Source organism: Eleutherodactylus coqui, chromosome 2, assembly GCF_035609145.1.
Source record: "Eleutherodactylus coqui strain aEleCoq1 chromosome 2, aEleCoq1.hap1, whole genome shotgun sequence".
Lineage (NCBI taxonomy): Eukaryota > Metazoa > Chordata > Amphibia > Anura > Eleutherodactylidae > Eleutherodactylus > Eleutherodactylus coqui.
In genome coordinates, this window is record NC_089838.1 from 108,555,915 (window position 1) to 108,582,163 (window position 26,249).

General features: G+C 43.6%; 1 protein-coding gene across 2 annotated transcripts in view; it reads left to right on the top strand.

Moving 5' to 3' along the window:
• The window catches only part of LOC136611603 (serine protease inhibitor Kazal-type 6-like), a 420,302-nt gene that overhangs the window by 349,817 nt on the left and 44,236 nt on the right, over window positions 1–26,249 (top strand). The window contains exon 5 of one of the 2 annotated variants that reach the window (XM_066591322.1): window positions 8,546–8,559. The exons of the other annotated variant lie outside the window; for it this stretch is intronic. Within the exon in view, the coding sequence (XP_066447419.1) occupies window positions 8,546–8,549 (4 nt within the window). The 3' untranslated portion in view covers window positions 8,550–8,559. Of the gene's footprint in view, window positions 1–8,545; window positions 8,560–26,249 lie in introns of those variants that run through there. 2 annotated transcript variants of the gene reach the window in all.

Consider the following 26,249-nt stretch of genomic DNA (forward strand, 5'->3'; position numbering starts at 1 on the left):
CATTTTTTTTTTTTGTTATAAAATGCTCTAGCCAAATATTACTTTAAAATCTACAGCAAAATATTGAAAAATCTACATTCACATTATTTTTAATTTCGGGTTTTTTTAGTGCTTTTGAAGTCAGAACTGTTTTGTAAAAAAAAAGTAGAATGCTCTGCATACAGGATTCTTTGCAGGACTTTACAAATGCCACAGAAAAAGCATTCACAAACTATCACAAAATGAAAACACCACAGAAATACATGCAGTTTAAAATGCAGAAAATAAGTGTGTGAATGAGCACTAAGGGCTTAGTCAGACGGGCGTTTTTTGCCGCGATTTGCGGATCGCATGACGGATGCGCATCCGCAAATCGCGTGACCGGTGCGCGCAAGTCGCCCGCAAATCGCCCGAAAATCTGCTCCTAGCCGCGTTTCATTAGAATCCGGCCGGAGCTGTCCAGCGCATTGCATTCAATGGAGACGGCAATACAGCCGTCTCCATTGAAAGCAATGCGCTGCGGGCGAGCCCGGGATGAATTGTCGGTAAGGGCTTAAATATATAAGCCCTTACCTGCAATTCATCCTAAAATGTGTTAAAATAAAAAAAAATTGCATTCTCACCTTCTGCCGGCAGCTCCGAGCGGCCGTCCTGCAGTGGGTGAGAAAGGGGTGTGTCAGACCTGCCCCCTGATTGGCTCAGCGCTGAGCCAATCAGAGGCATGCCTCACTCACACCCATTCATGAATTCATGAATGGATGTGAGTCAGACCTGCCCCTGATTGGCTCAGCGCTGAGAGGCAGCAGTCACTCACCCATTCATGAATTCATGAATGGGTGTGTGAGTGAAACCGGCCTCTGATTGTACAGGCTGTGACCAATCAGAGGCAGATCATTCAGCAGACGGGGATTTTAAAGCCCCGCCGGCTGAATAGTGCCGAGAAGCAGTTCAGGAGAACTGACAGCGGCCGCGGCTGGACTCTGGCTGCAGCGGAAAGGTGAGTATACAATTTTTTTTTATTTTAACACATTTTAGCATGAATTGCAGGGAAGGGTTTATATATTTAAGCCCTTCCCGACAATTCACCCCGCGCACGCCGGCAGCCCATTGCTTTCAATGGAGCGGCTGTATTGCCGCTCCATTGAATTCAATGGGCAAACATCGTTCTTCTCTTCCACAGCTGTTACAGCTGTGGCAGAGAAGAATGATTTGTCTTCTATATGTTCTCAATGGGGTCGGCGCTGCTGCCGCCGGCACCATTGAGCGCATATACAGAAGCGAACAGAAATCGCAGATCGCAGATAGGTGCGATCTGCGATTTTTTGTTCTATAATTTTTCGGACGAGCGCATAAAAAGCGCTCATGTGTCCGATACCATTGCGAAGCAATGGTTTTATAAAATCGCCGGACGCATGCGCATGCGCAAATCGCGGCAAAAAACGCCCGTCTGACTAAGCCCTAAGGGAAAAGTGAGAGCCTACATTAATCTTAATGAACAATCACTTTTAAAAAGCTTTTATCTTATCTGTAATATTAATATATTTATGGATGTGTAGACTAGCTAGCTGGATTCATATTTTCATTTTATTTAGCTTTTTTGTGTCTTTTTGTGATATTTTATAATCTAATACTATTGCAGGAAATATATGTAATTGAGTAGAATATGTATAATATTTCCCAGTAAAAGTACTCCACTTAACAATAGCTTAGTGTCATTTTATCCTCATGAGAGGACACTTTGGTTAATGCCTGGCAAATACTTCTTCCATCAGATTTTTCCATTTCCGCACTCAAATAACACCTTTTATTTACATTTAATGGTTGGGTTAGTGCAATGTAATATGTTGTTAGAAATCAGTGACTTATTTTGGCAGTGTCTTAAGCATTGTTATCAGAGCAAATATTAACAACTAAGGGAAAAAAAAGGTTCACTTACCACTGGAATGCCCAGAAGGTTGCTTAAAGTGCAGCCAACTTCTTTCTAAGTAGCATGAAAAGAAAAACATTAGCATCCCTTTATACTTGCCATATAACAGCAAAACATGTTTAAATGGAAACTGTAATATCCCCAGAGCATCATTAAATAGCTTGTGGTGCTGTTAGGGCATGTAGCAGGGAGATGGGTGATGTTTGTTTTACACTTACCCACTCCCTAGTTACTATGGTGTCCGCTGCTGAAAATCGCGCATGGCACTAAAAATCTGATTGTTTTCAAAGTGCTGTGCGTGTGCTCTCCCATAGTCTTGTATGGGAGAGCACTCGCATGGTAGTGTAAAAAAGTCAGATTTTCAGTATTTTGCGCGATCTTCAGTGGTTGATCCCGCAGGAACTAAACTAATTAGGAGTCCCTAATTTTATTCACCACAGAGCTGCAGATACGAAAGATTGAATGGTGGACATAAGACACATTTACTAGTGACCATTTGGATTGCAGTCTACAATAATCAACAAGATTTACCACATAATCTCTGGTTAGGTGATTAATGTTTGTAGGGGGGAAAAAATTACAGCACACTTTTTGTAGACTGTATGAAGGTGGTATGTACATATATATTCACTGCCAGTTCCACTCGGGACCATGCCCACAACCAGTTCTGCAACCACTGTTTTCCTTGCTGTTCAATCCTGTTATGTGGCAGTAGAGCTGCTGCTGTATCCCATTATGTGAGCATAACCATCTTGGTTTTGTAATTAGAAATGACCTTACCAGAATATTGTCTACTTGCTCCAGGAAGGAAATGAAGAAAGCAACATTTTGTTGTCTCTAAGAAAAAAAGAACATTAATGTTTTCTTGAAAGTTAATTTACGAACAAAATAAGACTGAAAAGATCAAACGTTTATATTTATGTATTATTTATCCATACTCATGCAAAATGTACTATCACATGGGATGGTCAGGGTGTTATAGTTTAGTATATTACTTGGGCCCAAATATTATTCTGGCATAGATGAATAGATTCTTATTATATATATTTGTTTCATCAGCAGGCAATGCAAACTGAAGAAATGCAGTCTACGAAATACATGTAGACTGCCAACTGATGCACTGTATGTTCTGACACTTTTCTAGCATAGCAAGCATTAAACTTTTCAACAACTTCAGCTACAGTAGCTTTTTGTAGCTTTCTCTACCCATACACATTAATGAGCCTTGGACTCCAATGATCCTGATTGCTGGTCATCTAATGATCATAATTTGTCCCTTGTCAGAGTTGCTCAGATCCATTTGGATGCCCATTTTTACTGCTTCCAATATAATAACTTCAAGATCTGACTGTTCACTTGCTGTCAAATATATTATCAAAAGATCAGTTATTCACTTCATCTGTCAGTGGTTTTAATGTTATGTCTGATCAGTGTATGAAGAAAGATCTGTGCCAACCAAATGAGAGGAGTAATAGTCTTGAACACTGCAATATATATAAACGCTTACCTGTGCAACTTTGTAGTTACATAGGAGGGTTCCCAAATTACTCAACAGTGCTGGAGCATCTTTCTGTAATTTTTTTAGAAAATAAAACATGATCAAATTTTTCAAAGTACATTTTGTCTAAAGAGAATAGTTAAATCAATTGATATGTCAAAAGATTACATCAGTGGACGCCTGTGAAATGCAGTCTCTACCAATGATCTGGTACTTTTATACGTTCCACATGCTTTAGATTTCAAGGGACTATATCACCATTTTTTTATTAATTAAAACCAGATAGGGAAACATTTTCCGTTTTTCTAATCAGTTTTTTTTCTGATTGTATCATTTATTATTCTGCTGTCTATACTGACTAGAGGGGCTTGAACTACATTTAACAGCATTTAGAGTATTAAGAGATATGCTTTACAGCAGCTTCATGGGCCATTGACATAATAGACAGGAACTGGCCCATTGACTTTTTATAGGAGACTGTTCTAGACGTGCGCTGTGACCTGTGCAGAGGTCATATTGCAGGAAGGGGGAGTAGATAGTCACAACTTGTCACCTGTTGTGTCAGAAAATAGTAGTCACAGCAGCACTCTTTAGAGAATATTAAACATGGGGGATCGTTAAAGTGCACTCTGGGGAAAACGTTCCTGATCCAAAGACCCGAGTTACATCTACACAAATAGTAATATCCCAGCAGCACAAAGGTGTAGTATCAGGTCAAAGAATGGAACCACTTTATTGAACTTCAGCAAGTAAAATGGCAGTTAGCTGCGACATTTCGATCAGTAATTGACATGAGCTTGACAAAGACCAATTGCTGGTCGAAATGTCGCAGCTAACTGCCATTTTACTTGCCGAAGTGCAATAAAGTGGTTCCATTCTGGACCTGAAACTACACCTTTGTGCTGCTGGGATATTACTATTTGTCACCTGTTGTGAATGGTGGATCATGTACGCAAAGATTTCTCTACATATCAGTAAGTATCAGCCTATTATTAGGCTCTCTGGTCAGAGTGAAAAATGCAGGATTTTAAGATTTAAAAAAAATACAAATTGTGACCAAAAAATTCACAAAACATTTGTAAAAATATGTTTGACAAAAAAATGTGATTTATATAATAGGTAATTTTCTGATGACACATTCTCTTTACAGTAATATTACACTTCAGTTAGTCTAGGTTCACAGCACATTTGAGCTGTAGTTCAGTAAATTCTCTCAATATATGTGTCTGAAGTGGCCATGGATGTCAGCATGGAGGCACATATGCATTAGGGTTATGGTATTGTTAACCAGAACCAGAAATGGCCCTCACTTTAATCTCTCCTATTGGTCCTCCTTACCTGTATGTATGGCCCTGCAATGTATTTATTATATTAAGCTGAACTTACTGCTTAGTGCAAGTCCGGTATAGTTCCCGGAGTTTGGAATTCCCTACCAATGTATGCATTATTAGCAAAATATGAATTCCTTTTACAAAAGTTTATGCACTTTCAATGAACCAGTCACATAGGATTTTGTGATTATGTAAAGCATACCTTCAACAGCTGAATAAGGCAGTCAAGTTTTGGGACTGGTTTAGGAGCAGGCTGTGGTTTTTTAGGAACAGGCTGTGGTTGGTTAGGAACAGGCTGTGGTTGGTTAGGAACAGGCTGTGGTTTGTTTGGAACAGGCTGTGGTTGCTTAGGAACAGGCTGTGGTTGCTTAGGAACAGGCTGCTGGGGCTGTTTTGGAACAGGTTTGGGTTCAGTTTCTGGAACTTTTGGTTCAGGCTTTACTATGGGCTTTGGCACAGGTGCAGCTGGTTCATCTACAAATAGGCACGTCAGGGAAGTTAAGGCATAATACATGGCATAGCATTATTGTTCTAATCTACACTTATTTTACCAACCTTTTTTGTCAACTGGTAAAGTAAAGCAGCAGCTTAAAGACAACAGGAGAAAGGCAAGAGTGATCTTCATGGTGGTATCGTTCTTGGTAACAGGCCGTGAATAGCAGCACCAACTGTAAGAACTGTGCAAATTCTAGCTTGAGAGCTCCTTGCTTTATACCAGAGCAAGGTGAAAAGGACACATTGATGGTGCCAAAATCTTATTATCATTTCCTTATCAGGGAAAAGTTTGGGATTGAAAGAATAACATTAATTCTTTCATCTTTTCATCTGAATTTGGCTTCCATGGAGGCTATAGATAAGAAAAAAAAAATTATGCAAAGGTTATATATTGTGTCCTTTCATATGATTTAAAGTATAAATTATTTACAGTCTACATTATAACTATAACTTTTTGACTTTTTTTGAAATTAATGAAAACATGTCAACTTCCTACTTGGAGCAATATATACTTTTTCAGGAGCAATATATAATGTCACACAGGATAAATTATACTACAGTGCAGAAGAACAAGGATATCTGGACCAGTAATCTGATGACATATCAGCAGTCACATAGAAGAAGGGGAAGTGTGCCTTCCAAAGAATCATCACTAGAAAAAAAATGCAGAATGCTACTTCAATTGCAAATTATTGGACGGTACCAGTTTCTTGGAGCCAAAATCAAAGGAAGAAAAGAGCAAATAATGGAAATATCCAAAGAAGTTAAGAAATTATGACACAATAAATTGAATTTTCCACATGTGTTGGATCAAGTAATACAAATGAAGCTTGGCAAAGTTCTGAAGACTTATGATGAATGTGTCCAGAGGGGAAAATATGATGCCCTGAATAAAGTGTTTGATGTTACAAAAGTTAACAGCCAATGGTTATCAACTGAAGACAAACAACTTTACTTTCTACAAGTGGAAAGCAAAGAAGTAGGGTAATCAACAGGTCAAGTTGCAAGTGAGGAAACAATTCCAAAGGCGTAACTTGACTAATAGACATATATCAGCGCCTCACATGGAATGGTAGATACAAATGATAATAAGCTGGATAGCACTCACCTGGTGCCTGGTGGAATTCCCGTGGGTGTCCAGGAAATCCTAGTATCCGGCATTGCTCATCAGCCTCTTTCAAATCTCTGATCCCGACCATCTGAAGTGGTGTCCTGGAGAATACAGCCCACTGGAAATCCTGGGGCTTCTGGAGAGATCCGTTGAACAACAATAGAAAAAGTGTCCCCACACTCAGGGATTGGAAAAAAATCATAGACCTGAGGTCTATATGTCTATTTAACAGGTTTTATTCATGCAACACGTTTTGGCGCTAAGTATCGCCTTTCTCAAGCATAACATTATCAATGAATAAAACCTGTTAAATCAACATATAGACCTCAGGTCTATGATATTTTCCAATCCTGGAGTGCGGGGAAACTTTTTCATGATTACACTGGTCAACAGCTAAAAAGCTTCAGAAACAAAAGTAGCCAAATATTACTAATTCGAGGGTGCAATATAAATTGCAATTTGGCTCTAGTTTTCAAAATCTCAGAAATAAATGTTCTCTATCTACAAATAATCCTGTTTTTAGTTTACCTTATTTTTTAAATATTTATGATATATGTTGTAAGTTGTAACCATTGTGCCACAACTCTTCATCAGTGGTTGAAAGGAAAGAAGTGCTACATGAAATGTGGTATTCCCATGGTCTGGGGGGAGCCTACAGACCATGTAAATAACTGCTATTTTTGCTTTGTACCTCCAATAAGTAAAGGTTACTCGAAGAAAAAACAATGAATCATAAATCATCCTGATACTGAATCTGCACGTGGACCTGTTTCCCATAGTGAAGATATTTCAATTCATCTGCCAGCAAAATCCTATTCACTTGATACTGCAGAAGAAAAAATGCAATTGAAGTTCATGATGTGCAGAGCCATCAACATCCACAGGTCCAGATTTCATTCAGCAGCAAATGAATGAAAACCTCATTTAATATCTCAGACTGAACTTAATGCCTTGGTACATGACCTCCAACTGCCAAAAACTAAATCTGAGCTGCTGGGATCTAGGTTACATCAGTGGAATCTCCTGGAAGACAATGTTTCAGTAAGTGTGTTCTGTTTTTGTCATCAACATTTACATCAATTCTTCAAAATGGATGCCAATCTTGTCTTCTGTAACAATGTAAATGGACTTATGACAGCTATTAATATTAGCCACAAACCAAGTGAATGGAGACTCTTCATAGACTCTTCCAAGACGAGTCTGAAAGTAGTTTTGTTACATATTGGCAATACATTACCCTCTTTTCCTATAGGAACGAATGCTATGAAAACATAAAGCACCTTCATGTAAAAATCAGCTATGAAGAATACAAATAGCAGGTCTATGGCTATTTGAGAATTGTAGCTATAGTGCTTGGACTTCAGCTAGGTTTTACAAAGTACTGTTGTTTCCTTTGTGAGTGGAACAGCAGAGCGGAGAAGCACATTTTAAAAGGAGAGAGTGGCCATGAAGAACATTACTGGAACCTGGAACAAAAACTGTTGCAAGTACACCCCTCGTTGACCGCAATTTTATCATACTACCAGCTTTGCATTTAAATTTAGGGCTCATAAAGAATTTTGTCAAGGGCATGGACTGTAATGGCACAGCATTTGGTTATCTCAGAGAAAATTCTCTGCATGTAAGTGAGGCCAAAGTTAGAGGGTATATTGGTGGGACCACAGATCTCCAGGCTCTTCAACGATACACATTTCGATGATGTAGTACGTGGTGATGAAAAAGAAACTTTTTCAGGATTTTCTTGGAAACCACAAAGCTGAGAATTACAAAGATCTGCTGGACAATATGCTGTCATGTTATGAAAAAATGGGCTGCAACATGTCTTTAAAAATACATTTTTTACATTCCCACATTGACTTTTTCCTTGACAACTGTAGTACTGTAAGCGATGAGCATGGCGAACGCTTTCATCAGGACATCTCTGGTATGGTGAGACACTACCAAGGTAAATGAAGCCCATCAATGTTAGCAGACTAATGTTGGAATACAACACGTGAAATACCAGTAGATTCATACAAGAGGGCAGTAAAGAACTGGCATACATGCAATTAGTGTCCATTTTTCATTGTGCAATTGAGTTTTTACCAGGTACATTATGTTTTTCATAATTGGAGGAATATCTTGACAGTTCCTGTGCTGCAAGTAGCCTGTATTACATCATATGTATGTTTGTAGTTTTATGTAAATAATAGTTAATATCTCTTGTAAACCTGAGCTAATCCAAGGTTTTGATTGTCATTTTCCAACTCAGCATGTCAGAATCATAAAACAATTGGCATATTTCCTCTCTGAAGCAAACAAAACATCAACATTTGTTGACCAGTGTTAGGGTTTTTTTCCCCTAAAGGGTGACTTCACACGAGAAAAAACATGTGTATGCAGCTGCGTGCATTATTTTCAATGGAGCCGTGGCTGCTGCCAGCGCCTCCATTGAAAACAAGGCTCTGCCGGCACCCCTGAATTGTTTTTAAGGGAAGGGCTTTACATATAAGCCCTTCCTTGAAAAACAATCATTTTAGTGTAAAAAAAAACAAACTTACCCTCCGCCGCTGCTGTGACCCCCACGGGCAAAAAGAACACATCTGTGGCAGATGCAGCAGGTGAATTCTTCAATATCACATATGACAGCTGCGGTACAGAATCCTGCTGCCGGCATCCCCGTCATTGGATTTTAGGGAAGGGTTTTAAGCTGTGGCAGAGAAGAATGATTTGTCTTCTATATGTTCTCAATGGGGTCGGCGCTGCTGCCGCCGGCCCCATTGAGCGCATATAGAGAAGAGAACAGGAATCGCAGATCGCAGATAGGTGCGATCTGCGATTTCTGACTATGGCCTAAGAAGGACCGTTGGGGTTCTTGAAGCCTAAAATAACTCCTAACGCTCTCCCTATAGCAGCTCCGGCATCAGCAGCACTGTCCCTGATCTCTGTCAGAATGCATCTGTGGCGAGCCGCGGGCGGGCAGATTTTAATACTCGGGTGACACCTGATCTCGCCAGCCACTCACTGCAGGGGGGTGGTATAGGGCTGGAACATCACAGGAGGAAGTTGTAATGCCTTCCCTGTCTTTCTATTGGCCAGAAAAGCGCGCTAACGTCTCAGAGATGAAAGTGAAAGTAACACGAACATCGCGTGGTACTCGTCTCGAGTAATGAGCATCTCGAACACCCTAAGGGCGCCCACCCACTGGCGATTTTTTTTTCTTTGCGTTTTGCGTTTTTCCTGCAGAGCCATTAGAATTGAATGTACTCCTGTCCACTGGCGTTTTGCGTTGCATTGCGTTGCGTTTTTTAACATAGGAACTGTCAGTTGCATATGTGTCCTTATTTTTCTCCTAATGCACCCATGAAAGTCAGGGGGAAATTAATGGAAAAGCCGCGAAAACGCGGGAAAAACGCGGGAAAAACGCGGCGTTTTTCACGCACGAAAATCGCAAACGCCAGTGGGTGGGCGCCCTTATACTCGAACGAGTATCAAGCTCAGACGAGTACGCTCGCTCATCTCTAGTGAACATACCATAGGGAACCATTGGTTCTAATAGACACGTGGTTTTGTGCACACCTGTGTACGCACATGATCGTGTGAATGCACCCTAAAGGATCTATTCATTGTGCAATGGTCCCTCCATGTGTACAAGTTAGGGTGTGAAATGCCTTCTTGGAATTGAGGATTTAATGTTAGGGACAGGGAGGTAGAATAGTATGAGTTAAGATGCAGTAGGATCTGATTTTATGCCATGTTTGCCATATAGCCATGAGTAAGGACTAGAGATGAGCGAGCGCACTCGTCCGAGCTTGATGCTCGTTCGAGTATTAGGGTGTTCGAGATGCTCGTTACTCGAGACGAGCACCTTGCGGTGCTCGACTTCATTACATTTCCTTCCCTGAGAAATTTGCGCGCTTTTCTGGCCAATAGAAGCACAGGGAAGGCATTACAACTTCCTCCTGTGACGTTCCAGCCCTATCCCACCCCCCTGCAGTGAGTGGCTGGGGAGATCAGATGACACCCGAGTATTTAAATCTGCCCCGCCCGCGGCTCGGCACAGATGCACGCTGACAGAGATCAGGGAAAGTGCTGCTGATGCTGCTGCTGCTATGGGGAGAGTGTTAGGTGTTATTTCAGTCTTCAAGAACCCCAACGGTCCTTCTTAGGGCCACATCTGACCGTGTGCAGTACTGTTGAGGCTGCTTTTAGCAGTGTTGCACTTTTTTTTTTTTTTTGTATATCGGACGTGCAGACCATAGCGTCCTCAGTCTGCAGTCATTTTACTCAGTATAGGGGCAGTACTGGTGAGGCAGGGTCAGTGGTACAGGGAAAGAGGTATACTGGCTATATAGGCAGTGGGCTTTTTCAAAAACATACTAGATTTAGGCTGCCTGTGACCGTCTTCAGTTTACTACGTTTCTGCTGGGGGTAGTAGTCGCTAATTAATACCCAGCTAAGAGTTGCAGCAGGTTTGCGCATAATTGTTTCCTGGCTCTGCTGTGCCCGCTACATGACCGCCGTCATCCCGCCACAGAGAAACAGTACACATTATATCCGCTGCATGCGGTGTCTCTGGTTTTTCACCTCACCATTTTAAAAAATTGAGGCAAAATACTTAAGGCCTACCACTGGGCTTTGTCCACTTCACTGGTTCTGCGCTGTGAATTGCAGCAGCTCAGTCATACGCACCTATGTCTCACTACAGGCTTGCGCATAATTGTTTCCTGGCTCTGCTGTGCCCGTTACATGACCGCCGTCATCCCGCCACAGGGAAGCAGTACACATTATATCCGCTGCATGCGGTGTCTCTGGTTTTTTACCTCACCATTTTAAAAAATTGAGGCAAAATACTTAAAGGGGTTGTCTCGCGAAACCAAGTGGGGTTATACACTTCTGTATGGCCATATCAATGCACTTTGTAATATACATCGTGCATTAAATATGAGCCATACAGAAGTTATTCACTTACCTGCTCCGTTGCTAGCGTACACGTCTCCATGGCTCCGTCTAATTTCGCTGGCTTCTTGCTTTTTTAGACGCGCTTGCGCAGTCCGGTCTTCTGCTGTGAGCACGAGCCGCTTCAGCATGCTCGCCGCTACAGCTCTTCTGCACATGCGCAGACGAGCTGTAACTTCTCGGGAGCGCGCTGGAGCGGCCATTCTGCTACCATCCTCTCTTAGAGAGGGGTGCAGAAACTTGAGCAGCCCAGCCCAGCAGCCCTGCCGTGAAGCCGCCCAGCCGTGAAGCCGCCCAGCCGTCCAGCCGCACAGCCGTGAAGCTGCCCAGCCGCCCATGTAAGTGAGGGGTTGGGGGTGATGTGTGCGCAGGGGGGACTGTACCGCTGTGGCCCCGGAGCCTACCGCTGGGCCCCGGAGCCTACCGCTGGGCCCCGGGGCCTACCGCTGGGCCCTGGGGCCTTCGTCTGTTGTCAGGGGACTGCCGCTGGGGCCAGGGGCCTAGCGCGGGGGAGCCGGGGCCTAGCGCCGGTTACCTGCTGCCTGGCGGTGGGTGACTGTGGCCCAAGAGCGTGTGCCGTGGTCGGCCGCGTTCAATCCCGAGGCCTGGTCGGTGGCTGTGGGGTCCGGTCGGCGGCCGCGGTGGGTCCAGTCGGCGGCTGCGGGGCATCTGGTTGTCAGGGAGACACAACTGGTAGCGTCTCGGGAGCGCGCACGTCGGGCTACAGCAAGCGCAGTGCACCATAGGAGAAAACCGCAGTGCACCTTGGGAAAAGAACCGGCGGCCATCTTTGGGAACCATTTTATAAGTTGATGAAACACCAGAACTGTGAGTAGAAACCGGCTTTAAAAGCCATTTACACTGCTGCATAGTAATGTATGCTTAAGAAGGGGGACTGGGCAATAAAAAAAAATCACTGTTGCCTCGAGACAACCCCTTTAAGGCCTACCACTGGGCTTTGTCCACTTCACTGGTTCTGCGCTGTGAATTGCCGCAGCTCAGTCATACGCACCTAGGACTCACTACAGGCTTGCGCATAATTGTTTCCTGGCTCTGCTGTGTCCGTTACATAACCGCCATCATCCCGCCACAGGGAAACAGTACACATTATATCCGCTTCATGCGGTGTCTCTGGTTTTTCACCTCACCATTTTAAAAAATTGAGGCAAAATAATTAAGGCCTACCACTGGGCTTTGTCCACTTCACTGGTTCTGCGCTGTGAATTGCAGCAGCTCAGTCATACGCACCTAGGTCTCACTACAGGCTTGCGTATAATTGTTTCCTGGCTCTGCTGTGCCCGTTACATGACCGCCTTCATCCCGCCACAGGGAAACAGTACACATTATATCCGCTGCATGCGGTGTCTCCGGTTTTTCACCTCACCATTTTAAAAAATTGAGGCAAAATACGTAAGGCCTACCACTGGGCTTTGTCCACTTCACTGGTTCTGCGCTGTGAATTGCAGCAGCTCAGTCATACGCACCTATGTCTCACTACAGGCTTGCGCATAATTGTTTCCTGGCTCTGCTGTGCCCGTTACATGACCGCCGTCATCCCGCCACAGGGAAACAGTACACATTATATCCGCTGCATGCGGTGTCTCTGGTTTTTCACCTCACCATTTTAAAAAATTGAGGCAAAATACATAAGGCCTACCACTGGGCTTTGTCCACTTCACTGGTTCTGCGCTGTGAATTGCAGCAGCTCAGTCATACGCACTTAGGTCTCACTACAGGCTTGCGCATAATTGTTTCCTGGCTCTGCTGTGCGTTCCATAAGCGAAGTCAGCCTTCAACCACAGGCCAATAAGCGGCACATTTAATTACAGCGTTCTGACGAAGGGAAAGCAAATCTACTAAACAGTTTCTTCTCAAGTGTGTTCACCAAAGAAAAGGAAATGCCACACGAGATGCAGGGGAATAAAACGAACCCCTCACAAAATATCTCATACCTAACGCAGGAGGAGGTGCGGAAGCGTCTAAAGAAAACTAAAATTGATAAATCACCGGGCCCAGATGGATTACACCCAAGGATACTAAAGGAACTAAGTGACGAGATAGCTAGGCCGCTATACCTAATATTTCTAGACACTGTCAAGACCGGAGTAGTGCCATTGGACTGGCGCATTGCCAACGTGGTTCCAATTTACAAAAAAGGGAGCAAAAGTGAGCCTGGTAACTACAGGCCAGTAAGTCTCACTTCAGTAACGGGAAAAATTTTCGAGGGGATTCTGAGAGACGCCATCGATGAGTACCTCAAGGAGATTAAGGGAATAACTCCTCACCAGCATGGATTCATGAAGGGTCGCTCATGTCAGACAAATCTGATCAGTTTCTACGATGAAGTAAGCTCTAAGCTGGACCAGGGAGAATCTATTGATCTTGTATATCTGGACTTCTCTAAAGCCTTTGACACCGTGCCACATAATAGGCTAATATACAAAATGAGGCAGCTCGGACTGGGCGAAAACGTGTGTAAGTGGGTAAAAAATTGGCTCAACGATAGAAAGCAGAGGGTGGTAATAAAGGGTTCGTACTCTGATTGGACCACAGTCGCTAGCGGGGTGCCACAGGGTTCAGTATTAGGCCCCACTCTGTTCAACATATTTATCAATGACCTGATAGAGGGGCTGCACAGCAAAATATCAATATTTGCAGATGACACAAAATTATACAATATAATTAATGCAACGGAGGACAATGTGCGGCTACAAACGGACCTGGATAAGATGGGGGCTTGGGCAGAAAAATGGCAAATGAAGTTCAATGTTGAAAAATGTAAGACTATGCACATGGGCAGGAGAAACGGATGTCACCAATATTCACTTAATGGGGTACCACTAGGGAAAAGTGATATGGAAAAGGATCTGGGGGTATTAGTGGATAATAGACTAAACTGGAGTAACCAATGCCAGTCAGCTGCTGCAAAGGCAAATAAAGTCTAGGGGTGCATCAAAAGAGGTATAGGGGCGAAGGACGAGAACATTATCCTTCCATTATATAAGGCACTTGTCAGACCTCACATGGAATACTGCGTACAATTCTGGACACCGGTGCTCAGGAAAGATGTCGCGGTGCTTGAGGGGGTTCAAAGAAGGGCAACTAAACTAATACATGGAATGACAGGACTGGAATACCCCGAGAGGTTATCAATATTGGGACTATTTACTCTAGAAAAAAGAAGGTTAAGAGGCGACCAAATAACCATGTATAAGTACATGAGGGGACAACACATGGATCTCTCCCGCGATCTGTTTACACCCAGGACCTGTACGCAACACATGGCTGTCCTCACTAGGAAGATCACTTTCAGGTTCCTTCTCCTCCTCCTCCTCCTCCTCAGGCCATACACGCTGAAAGGATGACAGACAAGCAGCATGGGTACCCTCAGCAGTGGGCCAAGCTGTCTCTTCCCCCTCCTCCTCATGCTCCTCCCCCTCCTCCTCCTCCAAAACGCGCTGAGATATAGACGTTGAAACTTGCACCTGAACCAATTTTTATTTTAACTGGGCTGCCTTCAGGCCTAGTTACAAATTAAGCCACAGTAACCAAAGCGATTAATGGGTTTCACCTGCCCTCTTGGTTGGGCATGGGCAATTTTTCTGAGGTACATTAGTACTGTTGGTACGCCAATTTTTTTGGGCCCTCGCCTACAGTGTAATCCTAGTAATTTTTAAGGGCTTCGCCTGCACTCATGGTACAGCAAGGTGTGTGGGGTTGGCCTACACTTTTGCTGCATAAATGTAACTGGGGCCTTGTCTATACTGCAACTACTGAAATGTGAAAGAGACTGTTATCTTCCTAAACTGCTGCAACGGGAATGTTTCTGTGGCCTGTCTTGACTGCTACTACTACTGAAATGGAACTAAGACTGTGCTCCCCCTATACTGCTGCTAGTGATATGTTACTGGGGCCTGTCCTAATGCTACCGCTGAAATGTTACTAATTCTGGGCTCTGACTATACCGCTGCTAATGCTATGTCACTGTGGTGTGGAAACGGAGGCTTCCCAAAGACATGATGGTGGCGAGGCCATTTCCCACCAATGCGGTTACTGTTAAGGTACTGTACATATTACCAGTCTGACTGGGGCATGCACTGTGGGCCGAAGCACACCTGTATTGTATGTGACATTAGCGCTGCTGAGCAGGGCACTGCAATGGGATACATTTATGTACCGCCGATGGATTCCAGGGAGCCACCCATGCTGTGGGTCCCCAGGGACCTTACATTAGTGATTTGTACCTGCCAGTGTCTATGTATTAAAAACCCCGGTCTGACTGGGGCATGCAGTCTGGGCCGAAGCCCACCTGCATTTCATCTGACGTTACCTCAGCTATGCTGGGCAATGCAATGGGATTTGTTTATGTACCGCCGGTGGGTTCCAGGGAGCCACCCATGCTGTGGGTGCACACGGAATTGCCATTGCGGAGTTGTACCTGCCTGTGACTATTTATAAAAAAAAACCCCGGTCTGACTGGGGCATGCAGTGTGGGCCGAAGCCCACCTGCATTTCATCTGACGTAACCTCAGCTGTGCTGGGCACTGCAATGGGATTTGTTTATGTACCACCGGTGGGTTCCAGGGAGCCACCCATGCTGTGGGTGCACATGGAATTCCCATAGCGGAGTTGTACCTGCCTGTGACTATTTATAAAAATATGAGGCCAGCGTGTGGCATGAGGGCAGCTGAAGGCTGCGCAGGGACACTTTGGTGTGCGCTTTGGACACTGGGTCGTGTGGGGGGGTTGGGCAGCATGTAACCCAGGAGAAGTGGCAGCGGAGTGTCATGCAGGCAGTGATTGTGCTTTGTTGGAGGTAGTGTGGTGCTTAGCTAAGGTATGCCTTGCTAATGAAGGTTTTTCAGAAGTAAAAATTGTTAGGGGGGCCCACTCTTGCTGCTATTGTGGCTTAATAGTGGGACCTGGGAACTTGAGATGCAGCCCAACATGTAGCCCCTCGCCTGCCCTATCCGTTTCTGTGTCGTTCCCATCACTTTCTTGAATTTCCCAGATTTTCACAAATGAAAACCTTAGCGAGCATCGGCTATATACAAAAATGCTCGAGTCGCCCATTGACTTCAATGGGATTCGTTACTCGAAACGAACCCTCGAGCATTGCGGAAAGTTCGACTCGAGCAACGAGCACCCGAGCATTTTGGTGCTCGCTCATCTCTAGTAAGGACCCTTTAATGTGGAACAATTATCATTCAGAAAATCATTAAAGCAAGCCAAAATAAACAATAATTGCGAAATGCAATCATGGCGAATGACTGAATGATAAGTGATAATTAGCTTGCTTATCTTTGGTTGGTACTTTTCTGTGGGCATAAATATCATTGTTTATCGTTTGAATGTAGATCTACTTAAAAAGCTATCGTTCAGTCATTTGAAGATTTGAAGGAAGTTGTTATTTTTTTGGCAGCAGATAATTTTATATACCACAAAATGCTGTGTAATTGGCTATTGGACGAACAAAAGAGGGTTTTAACGTGCTCACAAAGTGCTATTCTATTGGCTGTTAAGCATCGGATGATCAGAATTACATCAAGACATACGAATCAGGAACTACGTAATAGCCGCAAGGAATTATTCACCATTACATAGGCCTGGAGAGAGCCACATCGCACTGCTACCTGTTCACTACCTCAAGGGATTTTGTGTTTGGTTGTCTGGAAAATTCTGCCCGCTTTTTTGGAGGAATATTTGTACAAGTGAACGCTTGTAATACAAAAGTGGGTTTGCTCACTTGTAAGTTCTTATTATTATAGACCTTGCTTTTGTTCACTTGATCACCGACTAGCCTCCTTTATCTATTTACCCTGCGTTTAATTGTTTTTTAAAAAATCAGGCATTATCTTTGGGACTAATTGAAATAAGTAGTGACCTATATACTTTTACCCTACCTATAGTTGTTTAGCTCAGGGCGTTGCATTACTGGCTCCTGTTGCAGTCAAACATAACATCCACAGCATCAAGACCCAGTACAACAATAGCCAGAGATAAACAAGAGCGGGTAGGAAGAATAATAGGCTCCATATATAGACTGGTCAAGGGGATGTTCTATTTAGGAGTCTGGTCTGGAGTCTGATATAAATATAGGGCTGTGGCATCTGAATACATGTAGCCAGTCTGTTTAGGGGTGTAATATTATTATAAGGGTTCTGGATATATTTAGAAATTCTGATTAGATTAAAGGGCTTTGCCTGATCTCACGAATGAGGGTCCTGTCTGCCCTCTGCCTGTCGCTGGAATGGAATAGATGGAAATACCCTGCAGTGATGGGGTACGTGAGACCTATTCTGTGGATAGGAGATAACTTGAAATCTTGTTAAAAGCCCTATAATGGTAATTTGAGTCTGTAAATGAGTTTAGGGGTGGAATGTAGGATTTCATACTAATATCTCATAGATCTCTGTGATGCATTACCACACCGCTATGTCACAAGTGTTCAATCTTGTTATTTTTGTTTTCATAGGGAGTTATAGAGCACCATGGTGAAGAGTCCCTTAAGGACTTCATAGAAATCTACTGCTCTTTCTCGTGTTTTCCTGTGGAAAGTAACTAGCCTAGAATATAGAAATTGCTAGAATAAGGCTGGAGCTTATCAGAAGAGGATGGGGTTTCAAATTTGTTAAGGCAAAAATGAAAAACCTGCAAACTGTATACAAAAAATAATTAAATAAGATGTTGAGCAGCAAATAATCTGGGGCTGGTGTGGATGAAGTTTACATGTCATAACTGTGGTACTATGAACTCCTGGCTTTCACAAAGGATCAGGAGGCCTCACATTCTTAACAATGTGTTCTAAACACTGAAGAAGATGCCACACCAAGGCTGTACAAATACATCACAAACAAGCCAGCCAACTTTGGACAGTGTAAGTACACGACTCGACTAGCTATACCTCAACGAGCACACTGGTATTATCATTTCCATAATTTTTTTATTTGCCAAACTAATGTCTTTTTCTATTATTTTTTTAAAGAGCAAACTGATGGAGAGGGAAGACATTGACACCTGTGAACAGTCCACTGACAAACAGCAACACCAATCCCTTTCCCCTTGTTATGACCTTCTAATTCAACAATTTTACCCTGTGAAAGATCTAAGCAAGCAACCCAGAGGTAAAATGAGTTATTGCAAACTGCCAAACAACTTCTGCAAACCACACCGGATGAGTATGATTATATTGGACAGAACATTGTTTGTAAAATAAGGCGTATGATAGAGCGGCTAAGGATTCAATTTGAGAGGGTTTTGATAGACTTGTCGGCTAAGGGACTACTCGGCAAACTTAATGATGGCAGTATTGTTACAAGTAAAATGCAGCTTGCACTGCTTATATGTCAAACTGTCTATAAACCCATGGATCAAATACCTAGCTATAACTGTCAGCCTTCCATGATTGTGTCCTCTAACCTCCAGGCATCTCTTCCACCTCAGTTTACAACTCCGACTTGTACCAACAGGAACACTGGATATAGCTCTCCATTATTTCTTTGTTCTGTGGACATTCCGTACATGTATACACAAAATGGCCACTGTGGCTCTTTTGCTTTTACTGGATCTGCCTCGGGGCAGGTATATGTATACACAAAATAAAGGGATCTGAGTGTGTTGCTTCAGGTAAAGTATGGGAAGGTGTATGGAGATTAGTTTTGTTTTAGGATTTTCTGCAAAAAAATTAATTTTTGCATCCTGGAAGATACCTTTAATGATTTTTCTTTTGCTTCCGATCATGTGATATATGATGTTGCACTTTGCAATTTTCAATTAATGTCATCTGTAAACTTCATAGTAAAACAACAATTTAAATATTTGATAGAGATTATTTTATTAATGCATTTGTTGGCATTATTCCAAAATTTTATCACATGGTCACGCAATAATTTGTTATCTTCATACATTTGTTCAGATTACATTTTAATAGAGATACTGAATAAAATTACAAGAATGACATTGTATAAGTAAAGCAACTGAACATTGATGAAGTCTTCAAAATGAAAGATACCGTAAAAATATATATACTTCGGTCACCTTGTGGACCAGCATACAGCCATGCTTCCCTGTCTTTGGCTGCTTCCTTCAGATTTTCCACAGCCATGTTTGTGCCAATCGTGATTGTGTCTAGCCAGCATGTTCTTTGGCATCCTCTTTTTCTGGACCCACTGACTCTGCAGAGCATTAAAGTTGTTTCCAGAGAAATGGCTTGTATGACATGACCAAAGTATGAAAGTCGTTGTTTGGTGATTTTGCTTTCTAGTGATACTTTGGGTCTGACACATTCTAGGATCACCTTATTTATGACCATCTCTGTCCATGGTATGCGCAGCATATGCCACTAGCACCATGGCTCAAAGGCCATGATCCTTCTGTCTGCTTTCTTGAGTGTCCAGCTTTCACATGCATAAGTAGTTATTGGGAAAATTATTGCGTTATTCAAGAAGATTATTATATTTCTTGTAATGCTGATGTCTTTGCTCTTCCATATCGTTGCCATTCCTTGCATTGCACTACGGCCAAGACTGATTCTTTGTTTAATTTCAAGCCCCGATTCGCCACTGCAAGACTAGGATACGAAGGAGAAAGTTGTTCAGTGCAGACTACTATGCAGTCACCCACTCAACCCAGCCCAGTCTGCAAATTACCATAGCCCGCACATGTGAATGATACCAAAGAACACGAACTCGCTCCTCCATATCATAGTCTGGCCGACTGCATTCTATGAGGGTATACGGCGATCTGGCCTGCCCTATGGTGAGTGTAGCTATCTTATGGCGATTGTGCGTGCCTTAGGCCTTCCTCACACAGGGCGTTTTCAGCAGCATTTTCAGCAGCGTTTTCAGCCCAACACTAAACGCTGTACAACACTCCCATTCATTTCAATGGGGCTGCTCACACAGGGCTGAAAACGCTGCTTTGAAAAACGCTGCGTTTTGAAAGTGCTGCATGTTCTATTCTTGGGCGTTTTCAGCTTAGTCTCCCATTGAAATGAATGGGCAGCCTCTTCAGCTGGGCTGAAAAGGCAGCTGAAAACTCAGCTGAAAAGGCAGCTGAAAAGGCAGCGTTTTGCAAACACCCTGTGTGAGGGAGGCCTTACGGTGATTGCACCTGTGGTGAATGTGCCTGCTTTGCGTTGATTGCACCTGCTCTGCAGCCTTTCAGGTATTGCATTTTTTGGCTTTTTCACTGAATGTCTTTGCAATCGTTATTGGATCTAAGAAAAGTGAAATCTTGGACTGATTCAATTTCTTAATTGTCGATACGTGGCACAATATTGCTTGCTGTTGTCAGCAGCTTTGCTTTCTTAATATTGAGATTCAGTCTTATATGTTCGCTTTCTTCTTTGGTTCTTCAAATTAGGTATTTATGGTCCTTTTTATTTTCCGCAAGTAGAGTTGTGTCAGCATATCGAAGATTGTTTATGTTTCTTCCACCAATTTTCACTCTAAATGAGAGTTTAACCAGATTGCAATGACTTGTGATCACTTCGGCATTCAAGTTGAACAGGGCTGGGGATAGAATGCAACCTTGTCAGATGCCTTTCTTTATTTCAAGCCAGTCAGTGTTGCCAAAGGTAGTCTTGACTGTGGCTTCTTGGTTTTTTATAAAGTGATTTTATCAATTCTTCCAGATGCTCTGATATTCCCATTTGCTTTAGGCATTTCCACAGCCTATCATGTTCAACACAGGCAAAAGCTTTGCTGTAGTCAATGAAGCACAGGTATATGTTCATTTGGTGTTCACTCGTCTATATATATATGTGTGTACTCTATATTAAACTATGTTGGTATGCATATTAGAGATGAGCGAACACCAAAATGTTCGGGTGCTCGTTGCTCAAGCTCATTTCTAGTAACGAACCCCATTGAAGTCAATGGGCAACTCGAGCATTTGTGTATGGGACGGATGCTCCAGATAGGTCATGACTTGTCAAACACCAAAAAACATCAGAAAGTCATTGAAACACCACAGAAACAGATAGGGAAAGGCAGGGGCAGCATGCATAGCTGCATCTGAGGCTCCCAGGTCCCACTATTAAGCCAAAATGGGGGCAAGAGTCTGGCATCACCCCCCTAACAATTTACTTGGGACAAACCCTCATTAGCAAGGCACACGTGCTGGTACAACTTAGCTAAGCACCACACTATCTGCAACCAAGGACAATCACTGCCTGCGGGTGACACGGCTGCCTCTTCTCCTGGGTTACATCCCCCCCCTCCCCCCCCCCCCCCCCCGCACGACCCTGCATCACCAGCGCAGCCAAAATTTTACCTGCGCAGCGTTCAGCTGCCCTCATGCCACACGCTCGCTTCATAGCCACATCACCCTCATGTCTATTAATAGGCGCGTAATGGATGAGGGGGAATCGGAGGCACACACTGCAGAGGGTTGGCAGGGCTAGGCAGCGACCCCTCTTTAAAAGTGTGGGCAATAGCCCACAATGCTGTTGAGAATTGATGATAAATTGACGTACGATCATCATTCCAATCCCGTGCCACCTCGGTCAAAAAATTGTCAGGAGCCGCAAACGTGGGCATAAAGGGGACTCAGGTGCCAGCACTTCTACATATCTCCACAATGCAGCAATACTCTGTGTGGGAAGCTTGTGAGCGGGCCCAGGGAGAGGTTCGGTCCCAGCCTACACCATGTGTGACCCAAGGTGCCACAAGTTACATAGCAATGGGAAATCCATGTATCCCCACACAATTCATTCTGTGTAGGTGTCAGATAGCTCAACAGCACAAGGGCAAGTCTTTGAGTTCCTTGGGCTTGCCTATGCTGTCGGTGCACAAAGATTACACAAGAAGAAATCAAAGTGCCCAAACATGGCAGAGTTTCACCCCGCCAAGGACCTCGGCCCACATTTCTACCCTAGTCAGTCAGTGTATTTGTGCCAGACAGGTAAAACACTGCAATGGGAAGTCTTTGTGCACTCACAGCATAGGCGAGCCCAAGGAACTCAAGCATGGTATTACACATGAGGGAATCAGAGTGCCCAAATATGGCAGAGTTTCACCCTGCTAAGGGCCTCGGCCCACATTTCTGCCCTAGTCAGTCAGTGTGTTTGTGCCAGACAGGTAAAACAACGCAATGGGAAGTCTTTGTGCACTCACAGCATAGGCGAGCCCAAGGAACTCAAGCATGGTATTACACATGAGGAAATCAGAGTGCCCAAATATGGCAGAGTTTCACCCTGCTAAGGGCCTCGGCCCACATTTCTGCCCTAGTCAGTCAGTGTGTTTGTGCCAGACAGGTAAAACAACGCAATGGGAAGTCTTTGTGCACCGACAGCATAGACAAGCCCCTGGAACCCAAGGAAAGTATTACACATAAAGAAATCAGAGTGCCCAAACAAGGCAGTTTCACCCTACCAAAGACCTCAACCTCGGCTCACACCCTCATTAATAGTGGTATAAAGCGGACTCAGATAACTATGGTAACATGAGAGAAAATACATGTTGCCCAGCGGTGATCCTCAGACCCAAAGCAGGAGGAGGAGGTGGCATAACGAGGCCAAGAAACCATGACCTGGACCTGCTATAGTCTGTGTGGGAAGTATGTGAGCAGGCCCTGGGTCAGGCTCAGTCCCAGCCTCCACCTTGTGTGACCCAAGGTGCCGCGAGTTACATAGCAATGGGAAATCCATGTGTCCACACACTATTCATTCTGTGTAGGTGTCAGATAGCTGAACACCACAATGGGAAGTCTTTGAGTTCCTTGGGCTTGCCTATGCTGTCAGTGCACAAAGATGGTATTACACAGGAAGAAATCAGAGTGCCCAAACATGGCAGAGTTTCACCCCGCCAAGGACCTCGGCCTCGGCCCACATTTCTGCCCTAGTCAGTCAGTGTATTTGTGCCAGATAGGTAAAACACCGCGATGGGAAGTCTTTTTACACCCACAGTATAGGCAGACCCCAGTAACATTTCTGTAGCAAAAGTATAGGCGGACCCCAGTAACATTTCTGTACTAAAAGTATAGGCGGACCCCAGTAACATTTCTGTAGCAGAAGTATAGGCGGACCCCAGTAACATTTCTGTAGTAAAAGTGTAGGCGGACCCCAATAACATTTCAATAGCAAAAGTATAGGCGAACCCCTTAAACCATTCAGTAGAAACTGCATAGGCGGACCCCAGTAACATTTCAGTAGCAAAAGTATAGGCGAACCCCTGAAACATTGGTGTACCAAGAGTATAGGTGGACCCCAGTAACATTTCTGTAGCAAAATTATAGGCAGACCCCAGTAACATTTCTGTAGCAAAAGTATAGGCAGACCCCTGTAACATTTCTGTAGTAAAAGTATAGGCGGCCCCTATAACATTCCTGTAGCAGAAGTATAGGCAGACCTCTGTAACATTTCTGTAGCAAGAGTGTAGGCGAACACCTGAAACACTGGTGTACCAAGAGTATAGGCGGACCCCAGTAACTTTTCTGTAGCAAAAGTATAGGCAGACCCCTGTAACATTTCTGTAGCAAGAGTGTAGGCGAACCCCTGAAACATTGGTGTACCAAGAGTATAGGCGCACCCCAGTAACATTTCTGTAGCAAAAGTATTGGCAGTCCCCTGTAACATTTCTGTAGCAAGAGTATAGGCAAACCGCTTAAACCATTCAGTAGAAAAGGTATAGGCAGACCACAGTAACATTTCTGTAGCAAGATTGTAGGCGAACCCCTGAAACATTGGTGTACCAAGAGTGTAGGTGAAGGCCGGGAAATTAGTCAGATAACAGTATAGGCGAGGGCCGGAAAAATAGGTATACCAAGAGTACAAGTGTACCCCTGAAAAATTGCTCAACCGCGAGGGCAGGTGAAACCCATAAGCATTTTTTAAAGATACAGCTCATTGTTGCTTAATTTGTAACGGAGCCTGGATGCAGCCCTGTCAAAAAAATTGGTTTCTGTTAAAGTATCAATACTTTCGAAACTTTGAAGAATTGTAAAAAAACTTTTAAACAGAACCTTTTGGTCCACAGAAAAATTGGCAGTTCAGTGTGATGACATGCTGTTTTAGGAGGAGTAATAATATCTGAGAGTGATTGACAAAGCTAATTCCCCCTTTTTTGCGATGATAGAGAATGCATTTTTCTCCTGTTGCAGCGAAAACAATCATTAGGTTCCGCTGCTTTCCGCCGGTGGGGAAGAGAAGTTTGGGGAAATCCAGCCTTTGTTCATCTTTATGAGTGTAAGCATGTCGGCACTGGCAGTTGACAGGCGGATACGCTTATCCGTGATGATTCCCCCAGCTGCACTAAACACCCTCTCTGACAAGACGCTAGCGGGAATGCAGGCCAGCACCTCCAGGGCATACAGTGCAAGTTCGTGCCACGTGTCCGGCTTTGACAAACAATAGTTGAATGGAGCAGAGGCATCACGGAGGACGGTGGTATGATCGGCTACATACTCCCTCACCATCTTTTTACGGTGCTCCCTCCGACTCAGTCTTGACTGGGGAGTGGTAACACAGTCTTGCTGGGGAGCCATAAAGCTGGCAAAGGCCTTGGAGAGTGTTCCCCTGCGTGCGCTGGACATGCTGCCTGTCGAGGGTTAATCTGTTCAAACAGACTGGTCAGTTATGTTGTCCAGTTCCAAATTGACCTAAGCAGGAGCGCTCCTTGAGAGTCAAAGTACTGACCATACACGGTATATGGTGAAACAATGAACTCTCAGTTTATTATTTGCATAGTCTCAGTCTTTATAGGAGATCGGCCACGCAGGGACGCGACCTCTGGTAATACAGGGAATAACCTCGTGATTTCCATACATCTTAAAAACGTATGACTTAATCATTCAATAAACTTTGACATTTAAGAAATAGCTGATTTCACATGACTTTCAGACGCGCACATTATTTTTAGACAGAGAGAGCTGAAAACTCTTTGCGGTTAGGCCATGTCTTGCTACATTTATGAACATCTGCTCTTGTGACTTCCTGATTCCACTTCGGTCAGACGTAGACCTTCAGTGTAGACAGAAAGCCACAAGCTTCTTCCTTAAAACAGTCATGACTTCTGTTACACATACAATATACTGCAGTATATTCATTTTGCTAAAATAAATTAATATATATACTCATTTTTGATAAGCAACATATATTAATTCCTTTACAGCCCCTCTTGGCCCTTATCATTCCCCCATTTTGGACATCAGGAAGACACACGCAGGGTCCAGTTTTATTTTGAAAAGTCATAGTCGAGGTAGGTCCTATTGGTCGACTAGTCCATATAAGGCGTCACTAGTATAATGTTACAATACTAGTAGCGTGCACAGGTACGCACGGCAGGGGATTCCCTAATCTTCACCCACACCAATGTCCCCCCTGGAGATAGTCCTAATGGTGAACACGTCCAGGTCGCGTTACCCTGACCCTACACTACCTAGTGACAAGACTGGAAGGAACCGCCGTATGTTCTGCCTACCTCCAGCAGGGGGTCGGCCTACACAGGCTTTTGCCGTACATTTGCTCACACAAGAGATTATGACTTTGATTATTATATATATACACAACAGCATGACAATTATGGGGAATTTTGAGGCTGAGTTGATCCAGAGGAAGGCGAAAACCCTTTTAGGAAAAAGCCAATTATCCTTGTATAAAAGGGAAAAATTCCTTCCTGACCCCAAATATGGCGATCGGAACAAGTCCCAAGATCACAGCCCACATCTGACTTTTTAAAATGTATTATTGTTTTCATGAATCTAAACAAATCTCTTACCATTTGTTTGTGTGAAATATAAAGTGTATGTTTGACCGCATCACAATAGGAACAATATTCATATACATTAAGAAAGGTATTTTCCTGAATAACATTGCTCTCTTCCACATCACTATCGTTATGCACTATTGAATATATATCGCGAAATGTCTTTATTAGAGTGGGGATAGACAGTAAGCAAGTCCGTAAAATATCTTCCCCACTCCGAAGGTTGGGCATGCACATGTGGGAAATATTCAGTACGTCTTTTGCA